The sequence below is a fragment of the Gadus morhua genome, chromosome 3, assembly GCF_902167405.1.
Source record: "Gadus morhua chromosome 3, gadMor3.0, whole genome shotgun sequence".
Lineage (NCBI taxonomy): Eukaryota > Metazoa > Chordata > Actinopteri > Gadiformes > Gadidae > Gadus > Gadus morhua.
Genome location: NC_044050.1, coordinates 24,178,220 through 24,200,920, shown reverse-complemented (window position 1 = coordinate 24,200,920; position 22,701 = coordinate 24,178,220). Strand labels below are relative to the sequence as shown.

Below are 22,701 nucleotides of genomic sequence, written 5' to 3'. Positions count from 1 at the left end.
GAGAGGACGTCCACCACCATAACCTCGTACTCCTCCATGTCCTCAGCTTGGTCAGTGGAGGGCAGATGTGCACGGGAGAGAGCATCAGCGACGTAGAGCTCCCTGCCCCTCTTGTAGATGACGTCGAGGTTGTAACGCTGCAAGCGGAGCATCATCCTTTGTAGGCGCGCAGAGGCTGTGTGAAGTGGCTTTTTCAGTATGGTAACGAGCGGCTGATGGTCAGTCTCAACAGTCACAGCCCGTCCATATATGTAGTGATGGAATTTTGTGCAAGCATAGACAAGGGCCAGGAGCTCTTTCTCAATCTGAGCATAGCGTGACTCAGTCTCCGTGAGGGCCCTGGAAGCGAAAGCCACCGGTCTGCCGTTTTGGAGGCAGACAGCACCTAGTCCGTGCTGTGAGGCGTCAGCTGACAGCACAACAGGTTGGTGCACATCAAAGTACCGCAGAACTGGGGGACCTGCGATAAGTTCCTTGAGCTTTGTGAACGCCGCTGTGTGGAGCTCCAGCCAGCACCAGTCTACATCCTGGCGCAACAGCTCGCGTAGGGGCGCCGTGGCCTCGCTGTAGTCTGGTACAAATTTGGCCAAGTAGTTGGTCATGCCTAGGAACCTTAGGAGACCGTTCTTGTCCTCAGGCAGGGGAAACAGGCGGACGGCAGCGGTCTTGGCAGGGTCGGGTTTCACACCCTGGTCGGTGAGCAGGTGACCGACATAAGCAACCTCAGTGACCCTGAAACGGCACTTCTCAGGGTTCAGTCTGAGATTGACAGCCCGTATCCTGTCCATGACTTGGCGGAGACGGAGATCATGCTCCTCCCTCGAACGGCCCCACACTAAAATGTCATCTATCACAATTGCACACGGCAGTCCTTCGAAAAGCTGCTCCATGCACCGCTGGAAAACCTCACTCCCCGTGGTGATGCCATAGGGCATCCGCAGAAAGGCATAACGGCCCACAGGAGTCATGAAGGTGGTGAGTTTCGAGGATTCTTTGCTGAGCGGCACCTGCCAGAAACCACACTTAGCATCCAGAATGCTGAACAGCTTGGCATCAGGCATGTCAGCGATCACCTCTTCCACAGTTTTCAACGGGTGGTGGGGTCTGAGGAGGGCTTTGTTGAGGTTGACGGGGTCGATGCACAGTCTAATGCTCCCATCTCGTTTGCTCGCAGCCACCATGGCTGAAACCCATTCAGTGGGTTCCTGAACCGGTGTGATGACTCCGAGTCGGGTCATTCTATGCAGTTCCGCCACAATCTTGTCCTTCATGGCCAGTGGCACCCGTCTTGGAGCGCATACAGTTGGGTGCACGGTGTTATCCAGGCGCATGTGATACACCACCGGCAGCTTGCCAATGGCGCTGGTGTCGAACAGGTCCTTGTACTCCGTCAGCCCTGGCGCCTCCTGCTGGACGACGGCATGCACCTCTGGTCCAAAAATCACATAGCCGAGCCGGACACTGTCTCTGAGACCCAGCAGTGGTTTGACGTTTCTGTCCACAACTTGGAAACTTAGCAAACCACAACTAAAAACCATGTCTGCCGCACCAAGAGTCTGGATTATATGACCTCCGTACGCTACAAGATTTGCTTTTTTGTTGAGGTTGACGTGAGCAGTAGGATCAATGTACTGTAGAAGAGCCCTGGATATGACGTTGCATTTGGCCCCAGTGTCAATTTTCACAGTCAGTTGTCTGCCAGTGTTGCATGCAGACAGCTCAGCAAACCTCTCATCTTGTCCACGCACATCCTCTGGCTTGTCTATGCTCTCACAGTAATACATTTCCACAGTCTCACAGTGAAACACATCAGTTGGCCCTTGCAGTGGCTGCGTGTCAAGTTCACTCACGTGTGTGTATCTGCCTCTGCGTGCAGCGGGGGGCGGAGCCTGCCCTGGCCTGTTGGGGGCAAACGGTTTGCCTGATCTGCAGCATCTAGAAAAATGGTTCATTCTTCCACACGTGTTGCAGCGCTTGTTGAGCGCTGGACATTTGTTCCGGTCTGGTGCGTGTTGGCCACCACAGTTTGTGCATGGGTCGAATTGCACTGTGCACACCTCTGCTTCCTTTTTTAGTTCTCTGTTGCCCTTCTCAGATCGTTCGTGTAGCATGCAGATCTCAACGGCCGAATTAAGCGTCAGTTTCTTCTCCTTTAAAAGCTGTGCACGGACAGAGTCATTGTGAATACCAAAGACCAAACGATCTCTAATCAGTTCATCATGCAGTGTTCCGAAGTCACATTTCTTGGCCATGACCTTCAACGCGGAAACATATGACTGGATTGACTCATGCCGTTTCTGGTCAGTTGTGTTGAATGCATGTCTGTCCATAATCACGTTCTTTACCGGCAGGCATAATTCCTCAAATTTCTTTACCAGCACGGCAGGGTCCTCGCGATCCTCGTCGGCCGCAAAATCAAATGTGTCGAATTTATCCAATGCCTCCGGACCGGCGAGGTTGAGAAACGTGTAGGCTTGCACTTTCGTACTAGCCGTCGCCAGCCCGGCGTTGCTATAGACATGCCATTCCCGCTTGAACTTCTCCCAGTTGTGAGCGATATCCTCATTAAAGACGAGCGGGTCGATCCGGCGGAGTCCTTGTGCCATCTTAAATTAGATTCGGCTCACTTCTGACACCATGTAGATGTGCATGAATGATGATAGTGTAGACAGCGAACGGTGTTACACCCACTAGCTTTATTAGCCCAGTTCCAACCAACAACAACGACCAACGCGCCCCAGCATGCTGTGCGTCCCCGGGACGTTAGCACGCAGCAGCAGTAACCATAGAGACCGTCAACACAGTCTACAAAAAGTACAGATACCCCTTGCTAAATTTTACTCAAGTACAAGTAAAAGTACTACAGTCAGATGTCTACTTAAGTAAAAGTACTGAAGTACTTGTTTTTAAAAGTACTTGAGTATCAAGAGTACAAGAGTATGTTTTCTAAATATTGCATTACTACTGCCACAGTGCTTACATTGATGTATAGAAACGTCCTACATGGAGTTATGAAAAATGTTAACACCTTGGAGAATGTAAAAGGAATTGAAAGTAAAATCAAGTAATTTTCATCTTTTTACCATGGCAATAGCACAATAGTATACAGCATAACAGTATACTCAAGAACATAAAAACAATTGCTCAGCTTACATAAATATGCAATATCAGAAAAGAAAATTCAGCTAACAATTCTATGTATGTGTGAGTTTCTCCGTTTTTTTATCAATCAAATCAACAATCGTCTCTCATCTAATTCTGACCATGGAGTTGGCTTTGGCGGAAAGCGAAGGTGATTGCTGATAGGCTGAAGGCTGTCCTAATCAGTTTGAGAGGGAATCACGTTTGAGAGGGAAACAACAAAGTGAGGGTTTCCGTGATTTTTCTTTTCTCCTTTTATTTTTCAGAAGGAGTAACGGGTACTCACGGTTATGGATAGAAATGTAACGGAGTAAAGAGTACAATATTTGCCTCTCAAATGTACTTGAGTAAAGTCATGAGTACTCCCAAAAAATGATACTCGAGTAAAGTACAAATCCCTCAAAATTGTACTTAAGTACTGTACTCAAGTAAATGTAATCCGTTACTGTCCGGCTCTGGGATTCATATATCATCCGAGGCGCACATCGTTTTCGGCTTTGATATTAGATATAATATTATATAAATACCTACATATAGTATTATTATTATTATATTATATTATATGATATAGATATAGAGCTCCAGGAGTCCGCAAACAGCAACAATCCCTTCACCTCCATGCTGTGGTTCAGTCTGACAGCTCATTGGTCAATTGGCAGCAGCTCATTTGCATTAAAGCTACAGACACCAGAAGCAGCGCATTCTGAAGGGACTGAAACAGAGGGGAAAAGCGGTAGTCGAGATCTCTTTTCCTAAAAGCTATTTCCACCGCTGCTTCAAAAACAGCTTCAAAAACATGTTTTCTAGAACTGAAATATTATGTTTACTCTAATATGTCTCCTTTAAAACACATGTTCAGATTCATGAATACAATGCATGAGAGTCCAATGAACGCACACACACTGGCACACAGACACACAACCCCCAATTCTTACGCCACGGGGTACTAGTGTAGTCACTCTTCCATGGGACTGACTCTTCCCCCAGCCGCGTTCCTCGACGCGGGTCGAGAAACAGCTGCACTGCAGGTCTTCCCGGTATACGATACACACACATAACCACACTCACGCACACACACACAGACACACACACACACTCCCACACACACATAAACACCGACCCACATGCACATGAACACACCCACACACACAACACACAGACACTACCACACCAACCGGAGATATGACAGACGGGCTTGAGCAGAGGGTTGGGTCATTAGTCACGTCCTTTACAGTGAGGTCTCAGCGGCTGCTGGGCCTCTGGTTGAGTGCTGTTTGTGTCTCTGGGCCTGGACCTGTACTGAAAGCCTCTAGTCAGAGAGAACTCATACCAGAACCGTTGTGCACCATGACTCAAATTCTACTTCCTGTTTTTAGGTGCTGTGCTATGTGTTGTTACCAGTAAGATGGACCGAGGTCAAAAGGAGGATTCTATGGTTTTACCGCAAAGATGACACATTAGAAAGCACCGCTTTTTCATTCTTTGAAAATATTCCTCTACCCGCCCAATCGGTACTTCACATGTATAAATAATATATATGTATATATTAGTGCTGTCAGTTAAACGCGTTAATAACGGCGTTAACGCAAACCAATTTTAACGGCGTTATTAGTTTACCGTGTAATTAACGCACATTTTAAAGCAGTAGCCTGACTGCTATGTTCAAGGCAGTATGTTTGTATGTTCATCGTTTAATTGCACTATAGGCTTTTTTGTATCGTCCTGTTTTGATCAGTAAATGTTGTTATCAATAAAAAAAACATTTGCACAAGGCAAGCCGATGCACTTCTCCGTGTTGATAGAGCATTAAAATGAGAAAAATTAATGGGACGAAGAAATGTTGGGATATACAGCATAGCATTTTTTTTCGTGAGTTAACTATGACATTAATGCGATTAATCGCGATTAAATATTTTAATCGCTTCACAGCACTAGTATATATATACCACCACAAAGTATGCTGTGAAATTCCCAACAGGCACTTTGGTGGGAAATTTGTAACACGTCAATCGTTTCTGTATAAACTGTTAAAAAGTAATGGGTCATCTGAACTTAAAGCATGAGGCTAATGTATTTGAGTAATAAACTTACAATAACATTGAACAAACATTGAACAAGCATACAATAAACCAAGGCCCCACCATAATCCGAGGCCTCAGATGGTAATTCACCCTGCGTCTCTCTAAGCTCCGCAAGGAGAAGTCCAATGCATTGGCAAAAGCAAGGACTTCTTATAGAGTGGCAGAGGTCTCAGAAATGCTGAGAACAGCTCTACTCCCCACATCATGTGTGATGGAAAAATCCATCAGGTTGTTTCTCCTTCCTCATGTAAGCTTAGACTCCTATTCCTTTAACCTTTATGCCTGGCGTAAACCGGTCACAAGAAGGCTTCTTCTTGATGAGAACACAACATTATTTGATTTGATCATGGACAATTGAATGTGGAGTCTCATCCGTCCTAGACGCAACATCTCTTACAGAAATTGCCACGACAGATGTCACAAAGGAGGAGACGTAGCGGTGCCTTCTCAGTTGGACCCTTTGACCTTTGGCCACCCCAAGGGTGTCAGGGAAAAGGCACAATCAACAATATATATATATATATATATATATATATATATATATATATATATATATATATATATTGTTGATATATGTATAGCTAATGATAAGTGCTCTACAAGGCCACTGCTTTATTCTTCTTCTTATAAGTATCATTTTATAAACATCATTATATTTTAAGTTGAACATGAATTCAGTGCTTTGCAAAAAAAGGATAAAAAACAGTGTAATTAGGACACATTCCAAAGTCAACTATTGTGAAATATATTGATTGCGCTGTGGGTGCTGGGCCCATCCAGTCATAGCCACAGAAACATTCCTACCATAAAGACTCATTCACCAAGAAATAATAAAGATTTATTTCGAATGATAACATAAGAGTCTAACAAAGTATTTGGCGTAAGCCCCGTCACGGATCCAGGACGACGTGTGGACTCGGCATATCCTGCCAGGACTAGCAGGGGCATAGCCTTCCCCTGGACCGGTAGACTGTGGCAGACCCGGTGGTGGTGCGGTGGAAGGGGGGGGCTTCGAACGAAATACCTATGCAGCAAAGAAAGTGCGTTAGACTTCTCTTTCTAAAGCAGGTGTAGGCAGGTGATTGGTGATTGGCAAATGTGAGTTTGAGTCCTCCTGGTAGATATTGCGCTAAAGCTTACATATCTCCAATGGTGCCTTGCCTCGCAGCCAGCAGGCCCTGGCTCTGACCCCTGGCGGGAGGCGACCTCTTTGCGTGGAGTCTGTCTGTATTCTGCCCGTGTCCCTGTGGGTTTCCTCTGTGTGCTCAGGTTTCCATCGCACACCATAAAGACCTTAGAGACATACATGTTGGGTTAATACTCCTGCTTTTCACAGCCTGCACCATAAATACCATAGAGACATGCAGTAAAAAAAAAGGCTGCACCATAAAGCCCAAAGAGACATACATGTTGGGTTAATACTCCTGCTTTTCACAGCCTGCACTATAAATACCATAGAGACATACATGTTGGTTTCATACTCCAGCCTGTGCACTCGACCGAGGCGCAAGCAGTATAAAAGGCTGCCTACTGACCCTAGTGATGCAGCTGTATTTTCTTGTGTACTTGATAATCATAAAGAATATTCTTCTATTAGCGCTAAAAACATCAAGGCTCAGCCTAATCAAGCCTATCTTTATGCTGATTATTGTTTCCGGTGGAACGGTATAGCTGATAACAAATCTGTTACAAGAACTTACGCATATAGAAAGTGTATTTATTTAGTGAGACAAAGTCATCCAATAACCAGGAACTCATTTGTCTGTGTCCTGCTTTCGTTTTCCCAATAACCCCCCTCCTCTCTCCCCTCTCAGAGCAGAGCGCACACAAGGATATCTCCGGTGGAGAATGGAAATTTCACAATAGCTCTTCTGGGAAATTCTCAGAATGTGGGAAAACCCACACACGACTCGAGTCTCTATAAAAAGGGGAGGCAGCACTCAGAGACTTTCACTTTTCTCCTCCCAGCGACTTGCACTTCAGACCTGAGGAGCTTCCACTCTTTCAAGGAATTTCCTTCAGTCTTTAACCCACACATTAGCCTGCGTTTGTAACATGGCTTTCTCACTGAAACACCTCATCCTTCTGCTGGTTGCTGCGGTCGCTGTTTGCATCAAACTTAACGACGGTAAGCTTGAGTTCAACAACTTCTAATGGCTTTGGTTTGTGCTGCCCTGCTAAAACTGTAGAAGGCAAGCTACGATTTTACAGTGTCGTTGGGTTTTCCATGTTGCTACATGGTGTTGCATAGTTAACATGTTGAGGTTGGCTCAGGGAATACCAAGCAGGGAATGCATAATGCATAGAATCTGCATAAACAAAGTGTGTTTGTTTTTACAATAAGTTTCTTTACGTCTTTACCCCGCAGCCCAGTACATTCCTTCAGCTAGGTGTCTCTGTCACAATACCGTCAGGAGGACTTCAGAAATCATCACAGATTTCCAGATTATCCAAAGAGGACCCAGCTGTGACACCACTCAAGTCATGTGAGTCCGACTCAACAGCCTATTTCTATAGAACTGGAATACCGTCACGTCTCTTTTACCTTACCTTGTGTAGGGTACACTGACTACATCACATCTTACTCTGCGTGGATTTTGAACCTCTATTTCCCCTTCCATCCTCAGCGTTACCATCGAGAACTCAAACAACAGCACAGTCGAGCTCTGTCTTAACACAGAGGGCTTGCTAGCCAAGGCGTTCATCAAGTGCTGGAACAGGTACGGTATGACACTCCACAAGGACTCAAAGTCTCTGGCATCTCTTTCAGAATTTGTTATTGGCAAATGAACACACTGTTGTAGTTTTTTTTCTTCAGTTTTGGAAACCACAGGAAAAGGGTTTTATTTATAACCAATAATACAGCCAATATCATTCAGTACACACTGCGTCATGTTTAACTTAGGGGACCTTGTCCTGATTATTCACTGAGTCGATTTCAACATCTGACTTACTGGAGGAACACACACACACATGTTCTCCATTAGCTACATCCTCTGGGCTAACTCTCCAAATTCTCTTCCTCTCTCTCCCACTCTGCTCGGCAGAATCAAGAAAGACGACAGCCAGAAGGTGACCTGCCTGAACAAGAGCAATATGAGAAGGGCCCCAGCGAGGGTGACAGATATACACGCTTGACCGGGAATAGCCACTGGAGTGGACTCCCAGCAGTCACCATGATCACTGAAAGCCCACCACAGTCGATGAACTGTCCTCCCACCGAAAGGGTCGGGGGGGGGGGGGGGTTATGAACCCAAAAGGATGAGCAGAATAATGAAGAACTGCTGGACAGCATGAAGAACAGAGGAATTATGAGGAGGCCTGGGAGCACTTTTGCACATGTGTATTCTAATTGTGTGTTTAATATTTAAAAGTATATTTACATGGTTAATATTTAACGGATATATTTATTGAGTTTTGTTGTTTATGTATTCAGTCAAATAAATGTTATTTTGATACAGACTCGATGTTTCCATCCATTTTTGTTTGATCCCCTGTCCTTGAATCAAACAGTGACGGTGTTGTTCGGACAACTCTGCTAAACATTATTGCCTCCCCTGATAAGGTCATCCATGCTTTGCTCAGTGTGTATAATCCCAATCTGCACAGACAACTATAAACAAACACGCTTATAATGGTACTCACTGGTGGAAGGTTATTGTTGTAAGCTTGCCAATGACAATGCATTCGATGGGGGGGGGGTGTTAACAATAATATGGCCCCCCAAAACGCCAGATGTGCACAGCTGTGTCTTAACAGCTGCAGGGAGGATAGGAGCCTCTCAAATCCCTAGGTTGTAAATAATGACGTACAGCTCCCTTTTGACTTGTTCCAGACTTCCCGTACTGGGTTTCTTCAGAGACTTCAGTGCTCGGAAGGAGTCAAACCTTAAAAAAAATCCCAATGGGTTGCAACATCTTTTTTAAATAGCCACTTGAACAAAGAAAGTGGTCAGCACAAGGAAACCCACTAATGCATCGGATCTGCGTGTCTCTTTTTCTGTGCCAGGTCTGGTTTGCGTGTGGGTATTGATCCGGTTGATTATGTAGATACAAACTAGGGCGTTTTGCGGTCTGTCTAAAGGCACGGCACACCGGGTCTTTCTGTCAATTGCGGTGAAAATGCTGAGGTGTAAGCTGGGTATTGATGGACGGCTTCCAGCGGTGGCCCTGCGGGCGCCTTCTCTCGGGTGTTCAGCTTAGCCAAACGTGTCTTGATTTCTGACCATTTCTCTGCTGGGGAGATAAACATTGCCTGAGAATATCAGAAGTATCTGCAGTCACTCGAGGGAAATCAGAGAATGGGTTCTGGTCTGGGTCGGAGTGCGGTGTACAGAGTGTGGGAGAAAATAGATCCTCGATATAGTCTCCACTGAGGCCGAGCTTCAAGCTGCTGTCTTCACATGCACACACACATATATGCACACACACACACACACACACACACGTTAACACACATGCAATGCACACACACACACACACACACACACACACACACACACACACACACACACACACACACAGACACACACACACACACACACACACACACACACACACACACACACATGCAGGCGGGGTCACGCACACACGCACACACATGCACGCATACACACATGCATGAGAGACATGCATCATCCTGCACACATATGCACATATTCGCACTCCACACACACATATCTCTAAAGACACGTAAGTAAGTAAAACTAAAACGGCACCACAAACGGTGCAAGAGATATGAAGGATAATCACTTAGTCATTTCCAAGGTCAAATTGTTTAGCCTCAGTGGTTCAAAAATGTACACAGAAAGAACCAACATACTCTCTTTTTTTTATCTGTCCCCCACATAAGATACACACACACACACAGAGAGATGGATGTTTGGGGAAAAGTCATCGTGGGAAACAGCAGGAACAAAGCAAACCAAACAAGTACAACAGCCGATCTGAATCCACTATGTTGCGAAACATCCCAGCATGGATGAATTAAGTGACCTTAGCACGCTTCTTCTCCCAAACCTCCCTGTGCATATTTATCTAATGATGAGCACAAACAGAGGACCTCTAGTTAGAGCCTGGAGATGGATCACTCTGCGGGACTCTTGGTCAATATGCAGAATAGGCAACTTCAGTCTGTACATGCACCAGGGAAAAGCCTTGTTAGATTGGGATCCATAGACAGTTAGGTTCAGTGTTCCTCCTCCAAGTCATCAAAGAGGTCTCACCCACTCATCCATACCCTCCGTCTCTCCTTCATAACTCGCCTGGGTCTGGCTTAAATCACAACACAAGTGATATGTGTCACACTTGTTTTTTTTCTCTGCCTCTATTTTATTGATCAATAACCCTGTCAGTCGTATACCAGCTGTTCCAGTTGCCGCCGCCGTCGCCGCTGCTTCTGTGGCTGTCAAACAGGTTGGGGAGTATCATTGCCGCCGCCCACAGCAGCAAGCAAGCAAGCAACAGCGACATCAAACCCCCTCATCAACCTATACCATCCCAGTGCTTATCAAAAGGCTTGTATTAAAAGGCTGCGTTTCATGTGTGCACAATTGCTACTAATAATTTGCCAGGCGCTTTGTAAAAGGCTGCGACAGCCACGTACATTTTTAAACATCCGGTGCCAAGCATTCCTGAGAGAGGGAAAGCTCTTGAATGTGCATCTCCATGGTACCACGCATGGTTCCTTGTGGCTTTGAAGAGTATATTTAACTTCGTTTCAAAAAAAGAATTAAATAAAGCATGGCGAAGGAAGAGAAAAAAGACGACAGAGGAGCAATATTCTCCGCTATAATATGTTATGTACACCACTGGCTTTAATGCAGTCCGACCCTGCCCCAAGCAGTGAATCACATACTCCCTAAAACAATCATAGAAATAAATATTAATAAAATACAAACAAATACGTCCTGATACTTTATTGATATGCATTGGGAAACACCCAGAATGGAGTGCTGTTGATGCGGCTGTCAAAGACAGAGTAAATGTGAAAATTGGCCAACATGTTTTGGCGGCGTGCAATATTTATGTTGCCACTCCAACATGCACTTTCATATGTCTTTGTTCTCCGAGCCCCGGCCTGGCGCGCTCACAACGGCCACCGGTTCAAAAGAGCCCCCCTTTCTGCAGTCGGAGGCAACGTGGGAGGACAGACAAGAAGCGCTTCCATTGAAAAGTAATGAAAGCAATGTTTTTGTGTTGCTGCTGCACTCCTGCAGCTACCCAGGGCTCCGAAATAGCATTTCGTATTTTTGTCTTCATTTCTTTGACTGGAGTTTCAGCCTGCATGCAGATATTTTTTAAGAGTAAGTATCATCCACCCGATCCAATATGATATGTGTTTATCATGGCAGGATGAAACGGATTGGAATCAGCCCACAACTGAAACACTGGAGCACAGCTAAAACCGAAAATGTAATCTGTTGTAGATTTGTGAGTTGTGCAGAGAGAGAGAGAACGGAAAAGAGCAGAGAAGAGCAGAGAAGCGCCAGATTTTGAAACTAAACAACCAAATTTTGAACCTAAGCAACCAAAAAAGGCCCTCCTTCTCTGCTTTCTCCCTCAGTACTTTCTCTACCATTGGGAAGTGTTGCAATCCACTTAACTGTGATTGACTGGCAAGATGGAATCCCTACCAGTCAGGAAAGAGATGGCCTGATTGTTCAGAAGCTAGCCAAAAGGGATCACAATTCGAATTGGCTCCGACAGAGGATGGCCCAGTCAACTCAAACAAATATTCTCACAGCACATTTCACTCTCTCCCAGCTGATTGATAGCCATTAGGTTTCTAACAATAACCCTCAAATGATCTCTCTTCAATCTGCATGTAGGCCGATCCAACATGCGGCCCTCCCCTCCCTCCAGCACCGCCAAGGTAACGGTCTCCAGGGCAACGGCAAACACCTCAGTGATCACATCAGGGTTCCAGTGACAAAGACAAACGCAGCATCATCAAAGAGCTTTTGTTGTCATGGGAACATATGGCTCTCCGCTGTTCTTATTTGGATTTGTATATCGCTTTTGAAATGAAGTTAGCTGATATTGATAAACGGTATGTTGAGGGCGTGTCGCAGACAGATTGCGTGGTGGAGGAGGACATCCTTCTCTTCCAAACACCACACTTAAGCTATTTTTACGATTTTTTTGTTCTTTAGGGGGTTTAAGTACGGCTGTGTGTGTGTGTCGGGGGGGGGGGGGGGGGGGGGGGGGGGTGTGCTTGTGTGTGTGTGTGTGTGTGTGTGTGTGTGTTTGGGGGGTTGCTTGTGTGTGTGTGTGTGTGTGTGTGGGTGTCTGTGTGTGAGTGTGCTTGTGTGTGTGTGTGTGTGTGTGTGTGTGTGTGTGTTTGTGCTTGTGTGTGTGGGTGTGTGTGTTTGTGTGTTTGTGCGTGTGTGTGTGTGTGTGTGTGTGTTTGTGCATGTGTTTATGTGTGTGTGTGTGGGTGGGCGTCACGTCTGCCCGATGCAAACGTTTATTTTCTTTGCATCATTGCCTCCCTACACTCCTTGGCTTATTCAGGGGATTATTTTGTGTTCATAAGTGTTTTTTTTTCTGTTTGTTCTCCATTCCTTGTTGTCCTCCATAGCTCCAGGCGTTAGGGACAGATGGACACTCTCACTCCTGTGGGGGGGGGGGGGGGGGGGGGGGGGGGCTGTCAATCAAGGTGCTGGGTCAAGCAGCGCCATAAATAACCAATGGGGCTGCTAGCTACCTCAAACCCCACCACCTCACCCTACACCCTCCCCCCCCCCCCCCCCTTTCCACTCTGCGGTTTAGGTGAAGGACTGTGGGTGTCCTGCTTCAGTCATATGGGCCCCATTCCCGCCCACAGTGCCGACATAGCACCACGCTTCAATTTATACTTTCAATGGGGGACTGTACACTGACCAGGAGAGAGAGAGACCGAGAGAGAGAGAGAGAGGGAGAAAGAGAGAGAGAGGGAGAGAGAGAGAGAGAGAGAGAGAGAGAGAGAGAGAGAGAGAGAGAGAGAGAGAGAGAGAGAGAGAGAGAGAGAGAGAGAGGGAGAGAGAGAGAGAGAGAGAGAGAGAGAGCGAGAGAGAGAGAGACAGAGAGGGAGAGAGAGAGAGAGAGAGAGAGAGAGAGAGAGAGAGAGAGAGAGAGAGAGAGAGAGAGAGGGGGAGAGAGACCGAGAGAGATAGAGAGAGATAGAGAGCGCAACTGAGAGATAGGGAGAGAGAGAGAGCGAGAGAGAGAAAGTAAGACAGAGAGAGAGAGAGAGGAACGTCTCAATAGCTAGCGAGTTACCACCCACGTCTGCACCGGCCCGTAACTTCATGGCCTTGAACCGTAGCCATACACAAGCACGATAAATGACTTGAGTCACTTGGGATGCAGGGAAAAAAAAGAATAAAAAAATACTAAGAAACTTTGCCTCAGCCCGCATGGGTAATCTTTATTGGCAGCGAATGCCGACAACAATAATACAATGCACACCCCACTAGTTTTTTACAATGATAATAAATCGGAGATATTGTTTTTAATCTGAGCGAAGATATGCACAGTACGTCAGCGACTACAACGGTAATAATCATATTTTCAGTTGTTTATATTGGATTTGGTTCGACGGGCATCGTTGGGCCTGCTGTTGGGCGCAGGGGCCATGAGCTCAGCTTTTATTTACAGTGCGCTGGCATATGGAGAGTATGCTGCATGCGGGAGGAGAGTGGAGTCTACTTTGGGTCTGTCCTGAGGACGCTTTCTGGTCACTGGTTCAGGTCCCCTGCCACAGATGCCCTCTGTCAATGTGCCAAGCTGCAGGACATTTGCAGTTTAGATTCTGCATGAGAGAAAGACACACACACACACACACACACACACACACACACACACACACACACACACACACACACACACACACACACACACACACACACACACACACACACACACACACACACACACACACACACACAAGAAACAGAGGTACTCCTCTTTCATGAATTCATCATGTCGCTTCCTCTTTCCTGCTTTTCCATGCAGATAACACTCGACGATAAGGTTACTTTAATTGCCATCAAGTTGCAGTGATAAGCATCAACAAAAAGTTAATAAACAGTTCACTAATGGTTGATTCATAATTTACTAATGTTTATTGTTTATTTAGTGTTCATGTTAAAGAGGCAATGTTGGAGATTTATGCAAGTAAATGTCTCATAAGTCAAAGCCAATGAGGGAACACAATGGTGATGAAGCCCACAGCCCACTGACGAAAGCCCTTGCATTTTCACTATTATGAATGATAGGAACTGTGACATTGTTGAATTTAACTCTTAATGCAAAAGATGATGCCCATGATAAGGATACAAAAATCATTGAGATTTCTACTGTAACTAAGGTTATTTAATAGAGTAACCTTAATTCTGACCCCTATGCTACTGTAGTGTAATAATGCTTATTTCTGCATTAACGAATGTAAATTACTTGTAAATAAATACTGCACACACACACACACACACACACACACACACACACACACACACACACACACACACACACACACACACACACACACACTCACACACACTCACACACACACACACACACACACACACACACACACACACACACACACACACACACACACACACACACACACACACACACACACACACACAAGCATGCATAATGCAACATGCACAGCATAACCAAGTACAAGTTGTAAACAATTACATTGTGCATCCAACCAAAGTAAAAATATTGTAGAAACATGCATGAAAAATAAATGCATGTAAAAAAATATTTACAAACATAAACACTGATTTACTCGCAGGGATTATTATTTTCCCCTCTCCCAATTCTCCTCCCTATTCTCCGGAGGCTTTCTCTGGAAAAATAATTAGCATGTTGTGCTGCCTGCCAAGATTAGGCTGCTAGGCAGGGAGGGGTGGAATGTGTTTTTACAATGTCGTGTTTACATTAACTTATCCTGCCATACACCACTTGCCTTACAAATATATCAGTTGGTTTTTCCAATCTAGTTCTGATAATGTTTATAAATTTGGGGTTGGTAGGCTATCATTGTTTTTGCAGCAAGTATAAAAGGTACAATCTAAAAACAGCAACCTGCATTTTTTTTCTGATGAGAATGATTCTCTGCAATAGCTAACCTTGACCTAAAGGGGGCAGCGCCACTCTGGTGTGACGCAGCAACATGATCAGCATGCACCGCAAAGACGCGCACCCATAGGTGTGTGTGACTGCTTAAATGTAGTCTCATTCGTGCCCACTGTACCCCTGGGTTAAAATGTTGAATTGAATAACCTTTTCGCTGCACATGGAGGAAGAAAAAAATAAGGAAAAACATAGATCCGTCACACTTTAAACAGTTTAGTGATGAGGGCAAAGATGAAGGAAAAGGTGTGACCCCATTTGTTCTTATCTAAAACATGTCATATCACATCAGGCGGTTAGTTATTCAGCCACGCAAGGCGTGCTCGCAGCTGTGATCTTCGGTCGCGACCCGTCCTCTGATTGATACGATTCCGTATCGGACATGTGGCTGACATTGAGGTATAAGCTGTAATGGTCTGACACTATAATGACGGCTGTGTTTTGAGTCGCTTTAAGGGAAACTTTCTCTTTCTGTTTGTGTCAGTTTGGCTGGTGATGCGAGGCACAATGAAGTTAAAACCCGGGGATGGGGAGCCCAAAGCGATCCGACCCACAACGCCGTCTTCCTTAAAGCACCAGGTATGGGGTAGGGTGGGGAGTGGGGGAAGACAGCTTTGTTATGACGTCCATTGATTGTTTCAAGTCTGATTTAAATCATTTTAGTCTATGCTTCAATTTGATGACATGTTTCAAGCTAACAACAGTTATGGGTGGTTTCTTCTCAACATAGTTGGCATCACCATATACGGTTTTATGAGTTTGTAGATAAGTTAAAAACTACAAGGCCTCTTTGCCATTTCCGCCCAAGCCAAGACAGACCAAAGGTTTACCTGGGTAAATGAAAACCTGTAGGCATGGCTTATTTACTATTCCGCCCACTTCTAATGTAAACTGAATTCTTAGCTGTGTTCGAGAGATGCTTCATGAGCTACCTCCAGAACGCAAGCTCGTTTAGCTTGTGTCTCTGTTGTATACAAACGATATGTTGAACATTCAACACTCTCCAAGTCATATAACGATGATACCACAAAGGATCAAATTAGTTTCTCATCGGTACGCTTTGTTATGACGTCGATTAATTGTTTCAAGTCCCATGATATTGGTCCATGCAACCCAAAACGAAGGGACACACCTTAGAGCCCGTTTCATTTTGGGTAGCGTGAAAACAAAATAATAATTCCCCCCCCCCAGTAAATATGTCAGCTAATCACAGTTAATTCGAAAGACAACGTGCATGGGACCAACAGCAGCACACTAAGTATATTAAATTATAATCTTCAATCAATAGTTTCACCTTTTACAAGAGTCTACTAAGACAGTGTTTGGTTTAACTATTCTTTTAATCAAATATTGCTTTTGCTTACATATGTAGATTTATAATTATACGTTTTTGTTCTGTTCAAATAAAAAGTGACCAGACATTGTCAGTAGTTGAAGGAGTAGTAGGTAAGTATGGTGTCTGAGTACATTAATTGCAGATACCCAAAGCTTTTCCTTTAAACACTGAGACTTCACTCTTACATGCTGGTAAGATAAAGTAAAGCCACACCATGAAATTAAAATCGATTTCTTTACTCAACCACCTTGTTTGAGCTCCTTGTTTATTTCTTTATTTAACCAAGTGTGCCCAAATCCAAAACAATAATTTTGTTGTTCTGCATCCAAATGAAATCAGCTTATCTGCACCTGGCAAGAATGAGCCGGAGTCTTGCTGGGAGGCTCAATATTCCATCCCATAATATCAAGACCAACACACAGGTGGAGATGTTGCTTTGGCACGTTTGTGAGATCATCAACATCAATCCTGAGAGACCCAATCACCTCATCCTACCTTTTTGTCCTGCGCCCGTATCCGCACTTTGCACTATGTCATTGTCATTGTACGGATGTTAGCAACTTGTGCGCTGAATGCCATTTCACTTTGTCTTGTTGGCATAGGTCAACCGGCCTATCATTGAAAAGGGAGGGGGTAAGATTATCTATCATCTCACTGAAACAGAAAACAAAACCAGCGATAACAAATGAAGAGGTTTGTCAGAGAACAGGAACGGTTGCGTGTGTCATGCAGCAATGAAGCGCTAACCTCCAGGCAAGCGAAGAACACGGACATGTAAAATGAAACGCGCGTTCAAAACCAGCATGTGACAAATGGCCCATTTGTGATCGTGCCTGGGGTCCAACGTCGGAGAACACACGTCTTCGTGGATCTGGGTGGTGGTGGTTGTCGGTGGGGGGGGGGGGGGGGGGGATGGAAATCACACAGCTGCATGCATGTTACATCACAGGGACCGAACTCTGTACAAGCAGATGAGAACCAGGACTCTCTGAACTGCTGACGTCTGTCAGGAAAAACCAGCGGAGGTGTGGCCTCGCAGATCATTGTGCGTGTGTGGACTAAGATGTACATAAAGGCGCAGGGTATATGTGGGATGTGTTGCGTAAGAGGGGGAATATGTATGAGAGGAGATGAAGGAGGAAGATAAATGTACCCCCGTGTTCTATGAAGCAGCCAGATAACGAGGGGGAGGATAGCGGTGCCTGGGGTTTTAACGAGCCAGGGACCACAAGAGCTAGGGATCAAGGAGGAGAATCGAGTGTGTACGGGGGAGGTACTTTTTATTTAAATGTAAATGGATAGAGACCCTATTAGGATGCTGTCATACATTAGCGGAGCTTTACCATCAGACATGGTTATTATTCCTTTAGCATGGTATACGACAGTGTATGTTTACGTTGTCGACTTTGCTATTCGAAGCACAGCAGTAGTATCGGCATAAGGTAGTTGTTTTTGCCATGGCAACCGACATTCTGTGGATGTGTCATTTACATCGTAAAACGGCAAAGGCTGCATGCAATTCCGAAGATCGGAACTCGTTCGAAGGATTGCAGGTATGGCAGTGGAGACCTTTATCTCCGGACTCCCAGCACGAAGGTCTCCGGTTCAAACCAATCTGGAACTCCCTTTGTGTGCAGTCGTGTCACACAGGGTTCCCCCACATGCCTCCGACCTCGCCGCCACCAAATAGTCCTGAAAGGTCAGGTGCACCTGTCATTCAACCCCCCCCCCCCCGTCCCCATACCCCCCTGATGGGGCTCTGACAGGGCCGTGGGGGCGGGCCTCTCCAACCGCCACGTCTGTGGAGATATGGGTGTAGAATGCAGGAGACAATCGCGAAAGGCCAGACGAAAATCGCTCACAGTCACCGACCAGCTGCGCTCGGAAACCTTTTTAGGGCTTGTGATTGAAACTCGTTGGGGTGTCGACCGCTGCACATCAACACTGAAAGGTTTCTATTTTTTATCGTTGGAAGGCCAGCAACATGGTCCGTCGTAATTGTATTTTAATAGACCGGGGTGAGAGTTCCCACACAGCTGTGATTTATGCTTTTGTGAGAGACCTATTGTCTTTTGGCTTTTTGCGAGGCATCGATCATCGTCACTCCCCCCCCTGGAACTGGGAGGTGCACGCACGTACACGTTTGTGTGTGTGTTTGGAAGCACGTGCATGTGCATTGTTGTGTATGAAGGGGGAGAGAGACTATTTCGTGTGGATGTGCAGGCGGTGTTGAGCACGCATGGATGCTGTTTGGTCAAAGAGCAGCAGAGGCATCTCATACAAATTACATTGCTGGGCAGCGTTGGCTAAACCTCAGGCCAGCAGGACTCTGGGCCCATTAATGAGATTTGCAGGCAGCAGGTTGTTGCCCGGTTGTCTGGCTACTTCTCAATCAGTTCACTGATACACAAGCCACCCTGTGTCCACTAATCTAATCAGCCGGGTCAATTGCTATTCGATGTCTGGTCCTGGTGAAGTATAAAGAGAGGGGAAGGGAAAAAAAGCAACGCATCCTTTTTGCTTATGGCTGCTGATGGCATGCTATACGTGTTCCATATGTTTGCCTACGTTTTGAATTGAAAGTATGAGAAGATAAAATAAAACGTTAGAAAAAAAACTAACTGTTTTATAACAGCTCATTGGTTTTAGTGCCCCAGATTGCAATGAAATGGCAGAAGACTGCGAGGAAGATGTATCGCTTTGCATTGCAACGGAGATGCTGTATTTCACAGACAATTAGCTGTGAAGACACTAAACAGGACCTTCTTCAGTTCCACACTCACGCAATCACCCACGCTGAATCTGGCCCGAACAAATGAAGCCCTCTTGTGACTACACGGCTGTGAAATTGATACTAAGAACAGTGCGCGGCAGGGTTTGTTAAAATGGGGGCAATGCACAAAGTTGACTGGAGGGAGATAAATAGCATTTGATTTTTGGGGGATATGCTGTTTGGATACCTTTTTAAAGAACCTTGGTTGAACCTGGAGGCTTTTTTCTAGAAATGTAATCAGTTTATCTATAATCCTGACATTGGCGACTATCTTGGGGTCAGTTTCCAGGCGTTTCCCCCACTGTTCCTAGAGGGGTCATAAAAGAGAGGGCAAATGGTCCCAAGTAGATTAATACACATTTGTAATGTTCCTGAAGTCCGTCCACATATATTTAATTTGTAAACAGAATGTTTTCCATTAAACTCACCATGTACACTTATTCACCAACAAAATTATTACACGACAGGAAATGAATGATAATAAGGAAAACTGGGCCCCAAATAAATACAGTAAATTTATAATCGACTTCATTTTACACACTCACACGCGCAAACACGCCGTGGTGTTTGTGGGGACGGGGAATTGTTTCCGTCATTGATCGGTCTGGGCTTTAAGCGCTGCACACTGTTTCGCTCACTGTCTCTCCTACCTCCCCCAGTAAGCCTCCAGGGACTCATTCAGGAGAAATGGATCTGCCCTCACAGAGGCTTTAGCAGGGCTCTGAGCTCGTGCCCCACCTATTGTTCAAACACATGTGGGTTCAGCACAGACGATAAAAGTGTGTGTGTGTGTGTGTGTGTGTGTGTGTGTGTGTGTGTGTGTGTGTGTGTGTGTGTGTGTGTGTGTGTGTGTGTGTGTGTGTGTGTGTGTGTGTGTGTGTGTGTGTGTGTGTGTGTGTGTGTGTGTCCTAACACAAGGAAGGAAGGTTTCGGAGAGCTGAAAGGTTTAAAGTCCATGCTATTCTCCTCCAGACTGAACTGCATTATGTTTTTCCAGATATAATTTTTCACCCAGAGCAGCCAAGAAGCAGAGGCTGGGCTAGGGGGGGTCTCTGAATTAGGGTTAGGGCTCCCCGACGGGGTGGAGAGGAGCCAAACAAGGGCCTAATCAGACCGGATCGCTGGGAAGCTTTGCGGCCAGATGTATTGTGTATTGATTTTGGCCAAATGAACCATGAACTCACCCTCTGACCAAACCCAAACAACAGACCCATTCTCTAAAGTATATGTTGGCCAAACAACTCGCCACACGTCTCTCCCTCTTTGAGCGCCTCGACCTCACTCACTCCCTCTTCAAATGTCCTCCTGATTCGATCTGTCTGTCTGTCCGTCTGTCTGTCTAGTCTGTCTGACTGACTGCTCTCATACCTCACGTCTCACCTGTTGCCCATTCCTTTGACGGCCAACCCATCGCTCTGCATCCCCCCCTCGTACGTAGGAGCGAGCGCCGCAGGATCGAGGAGGTGGGGTCACATGTCACGGAACAGCGGTCAGAAACGCCTTCTGGCGTCTGCTCGCATCACTCCCACTGTTTGGAGACCCACGGCTGCAGAAGCACACCGGTCAAGGAAATGTATCATTAGGTTTAACTGTACATAGTTAGAAGGCTCCGGCAAAAGTGTGTGTGTGTGTGTGTGTGTGTGTGTGTGTGTGTGTGTGTGTGTGTGTGTGTGTGTGTGTGTGTGTGTGTGTGTGTGTGTGTGTGTGTGTGTGTGTGTGTGTGTGTGTGTGTGTGTGTGAGATTGGAAGAGAGAGATTGGAAGAGAGAGTGTGTGTAAAGGAAATAAATAAAAAGGAGAAAGAAAGAAAGAGTGGAGTGAGCCTGAGGTAATGGCCCCTCTTGGATCTTCTGTGATTGAGTCATGCGAGTTGAGCTTGAAGTGCGGAGAGTTAGTGGTGGTCGTTGAACCAAACCCACAGGGGTGGACAACGGGGGGGCTGGGGAGGGAAAATGTGACTGCTATTGAGTTCCTGAGGTCAGTGTTGGCTCCAGAAGCCCCTTGGGGCCTGGTTAATGCGTCCGTTTGGACCATGGTTGACCAATATTGTATTTTTCGTTTTGCGGTTTATTGCTGACAATTTCGGCAACTGTTTGTTCAATCAATTATTTCTTATAAAACTGCAAAAGAAAAAAAAGCTTTTTAGGCATCGGAAATCTTTACCGCAGTACCTCATTATATATATATAGATTCAACAGTTGGTTTGAGTGCTTGTTTGCCGTTGACAACCAAGATCGCGTGCAACATCATGGGTGTTTTGACTGCTTTTGACTGCTTATTTCCCTCCATTTATTTCTATATTTCATAAAGTTTTGTTGTCATAAATGCTCTGAACATGAAGGTTGCATAACGGTTAATATCCCCTCGCTTTCACCGTATCCGAGGAAAGCAGTTAGCCTCTGCTGTTTGCTGCTTTATTAAAGAAAATAGATATGAAGCATATCAACAATTTTAACGTGGCAGAAGTTCTCAGGTAAACTCATGATGTGCTTTGAGTTGCAGTAGGGGGGCGGGGGGGGGGGGGGGGGGGGGCTGCTTTTTCCTCAATAACAAAAAATCAATTCTCAATTCTCTGCCTCATTTGTCGCTAGCGGCAGCGTCTCGCCTAGCCTTGAAATCCCATTTGATAATCAAGCATTAAAGCTAGGGATAAAAGACTATTATGGGAGGCGATCACAAAAGGAGAAGATAACCCCACGCAGCAAGTGAAATATCGTCAACATAAAATGCAATTAAGGAGCAGCGTGATCCGAGGACAGACACGCGGGTGGGGGGGGGGGGGTTCTGCTTTCATTATCTTGACCGGGATCAAATGAACACCAGGGATATGATTGCCCGGTCAATTTTACCCACATGCTACAGCTCAACATTTTCATCCGGCTATTAGGAGAATGTCCCTTTACGTTGCAGATATGCATAAGAGCACGACGTCCTTCAGGTGTGTGTGTGTGTGTGTTTTTATATAAAAGGGTTTATGAAGGAAATACATTTCTTAAAGTGTGTGCATGTGTTTGTATATAAACGATTTTCCAAAGGAAATATTTTAGAATGACGTGTGTGTGTGTGTGTGTGTGCGTTTGTGCATGCAAATGTCTACGTGCATGTGCTCGTGTGTGTGTGTGTGTTTGTGTGAATGCCAGGCTGTCCTCACAGCCGTGCACAGCGCAGAACTCAAGAGACCGTGGTGGTTTCAACACTGCGAGACAACACGACCTGCGTTGAAGCCAGCAACATTTCCAGCGAG

At 45.6% G+C, this 22,701-nt stretch overlaps 1 protein-coding gene across 1 annotated transcript; it reads left to right on the top strand.

Annotated features, from left to right (window-relative positions):
- Positions 1-7,169: 7,169 nt before the first annotated feature.
- cxcl18b (chemokine (C-X-C motif) ligand 18b) lies at positions 7,170-8,684 on the top strand. The gene is made up of 4 exons (XM_030352514.1): positions 7,170-7,350; positions 7,591-7,708; positions 7,850-7,942; positions 8,270-8,684. The coding sequence occupies exons 1-4, from the start codon at positions 7,278-7,280 to the stop codon at positions 8,358-8,360; spliced, it is 375 nt and encodes a 124-aa protein (XP_030208374.1). The 5' UTR covers positions 7,170-7,277; the 3' UTR covers positions 8,361-8,684.
- Positions 8,685-22,701: the final 14,017 nt, after the last annotated feature.

Coding starts and splice junctions, on each gene's coding strand:
- cxcl18b (XM_030352514.1), top strand. CDS start 7,278: ATGGCTTTCTCACTGAAACACCTCATCCTTCTGCTGGTTGCTGCGGTC. Junction 7,351..7,590: donor TTGCATCAAACTTAACGACG/GTAAGCTTGAGT, acceptor TTTACCCCGCAG/CCCAGTACATTCCTTCAGCT. Junction 7,709..7,849: donor TGTGACACCACTCAAGTCAT/GTGAGTCCGACT, acceptor TTCCATCCTCAG/CGTTACCATCGAGAACTCAA.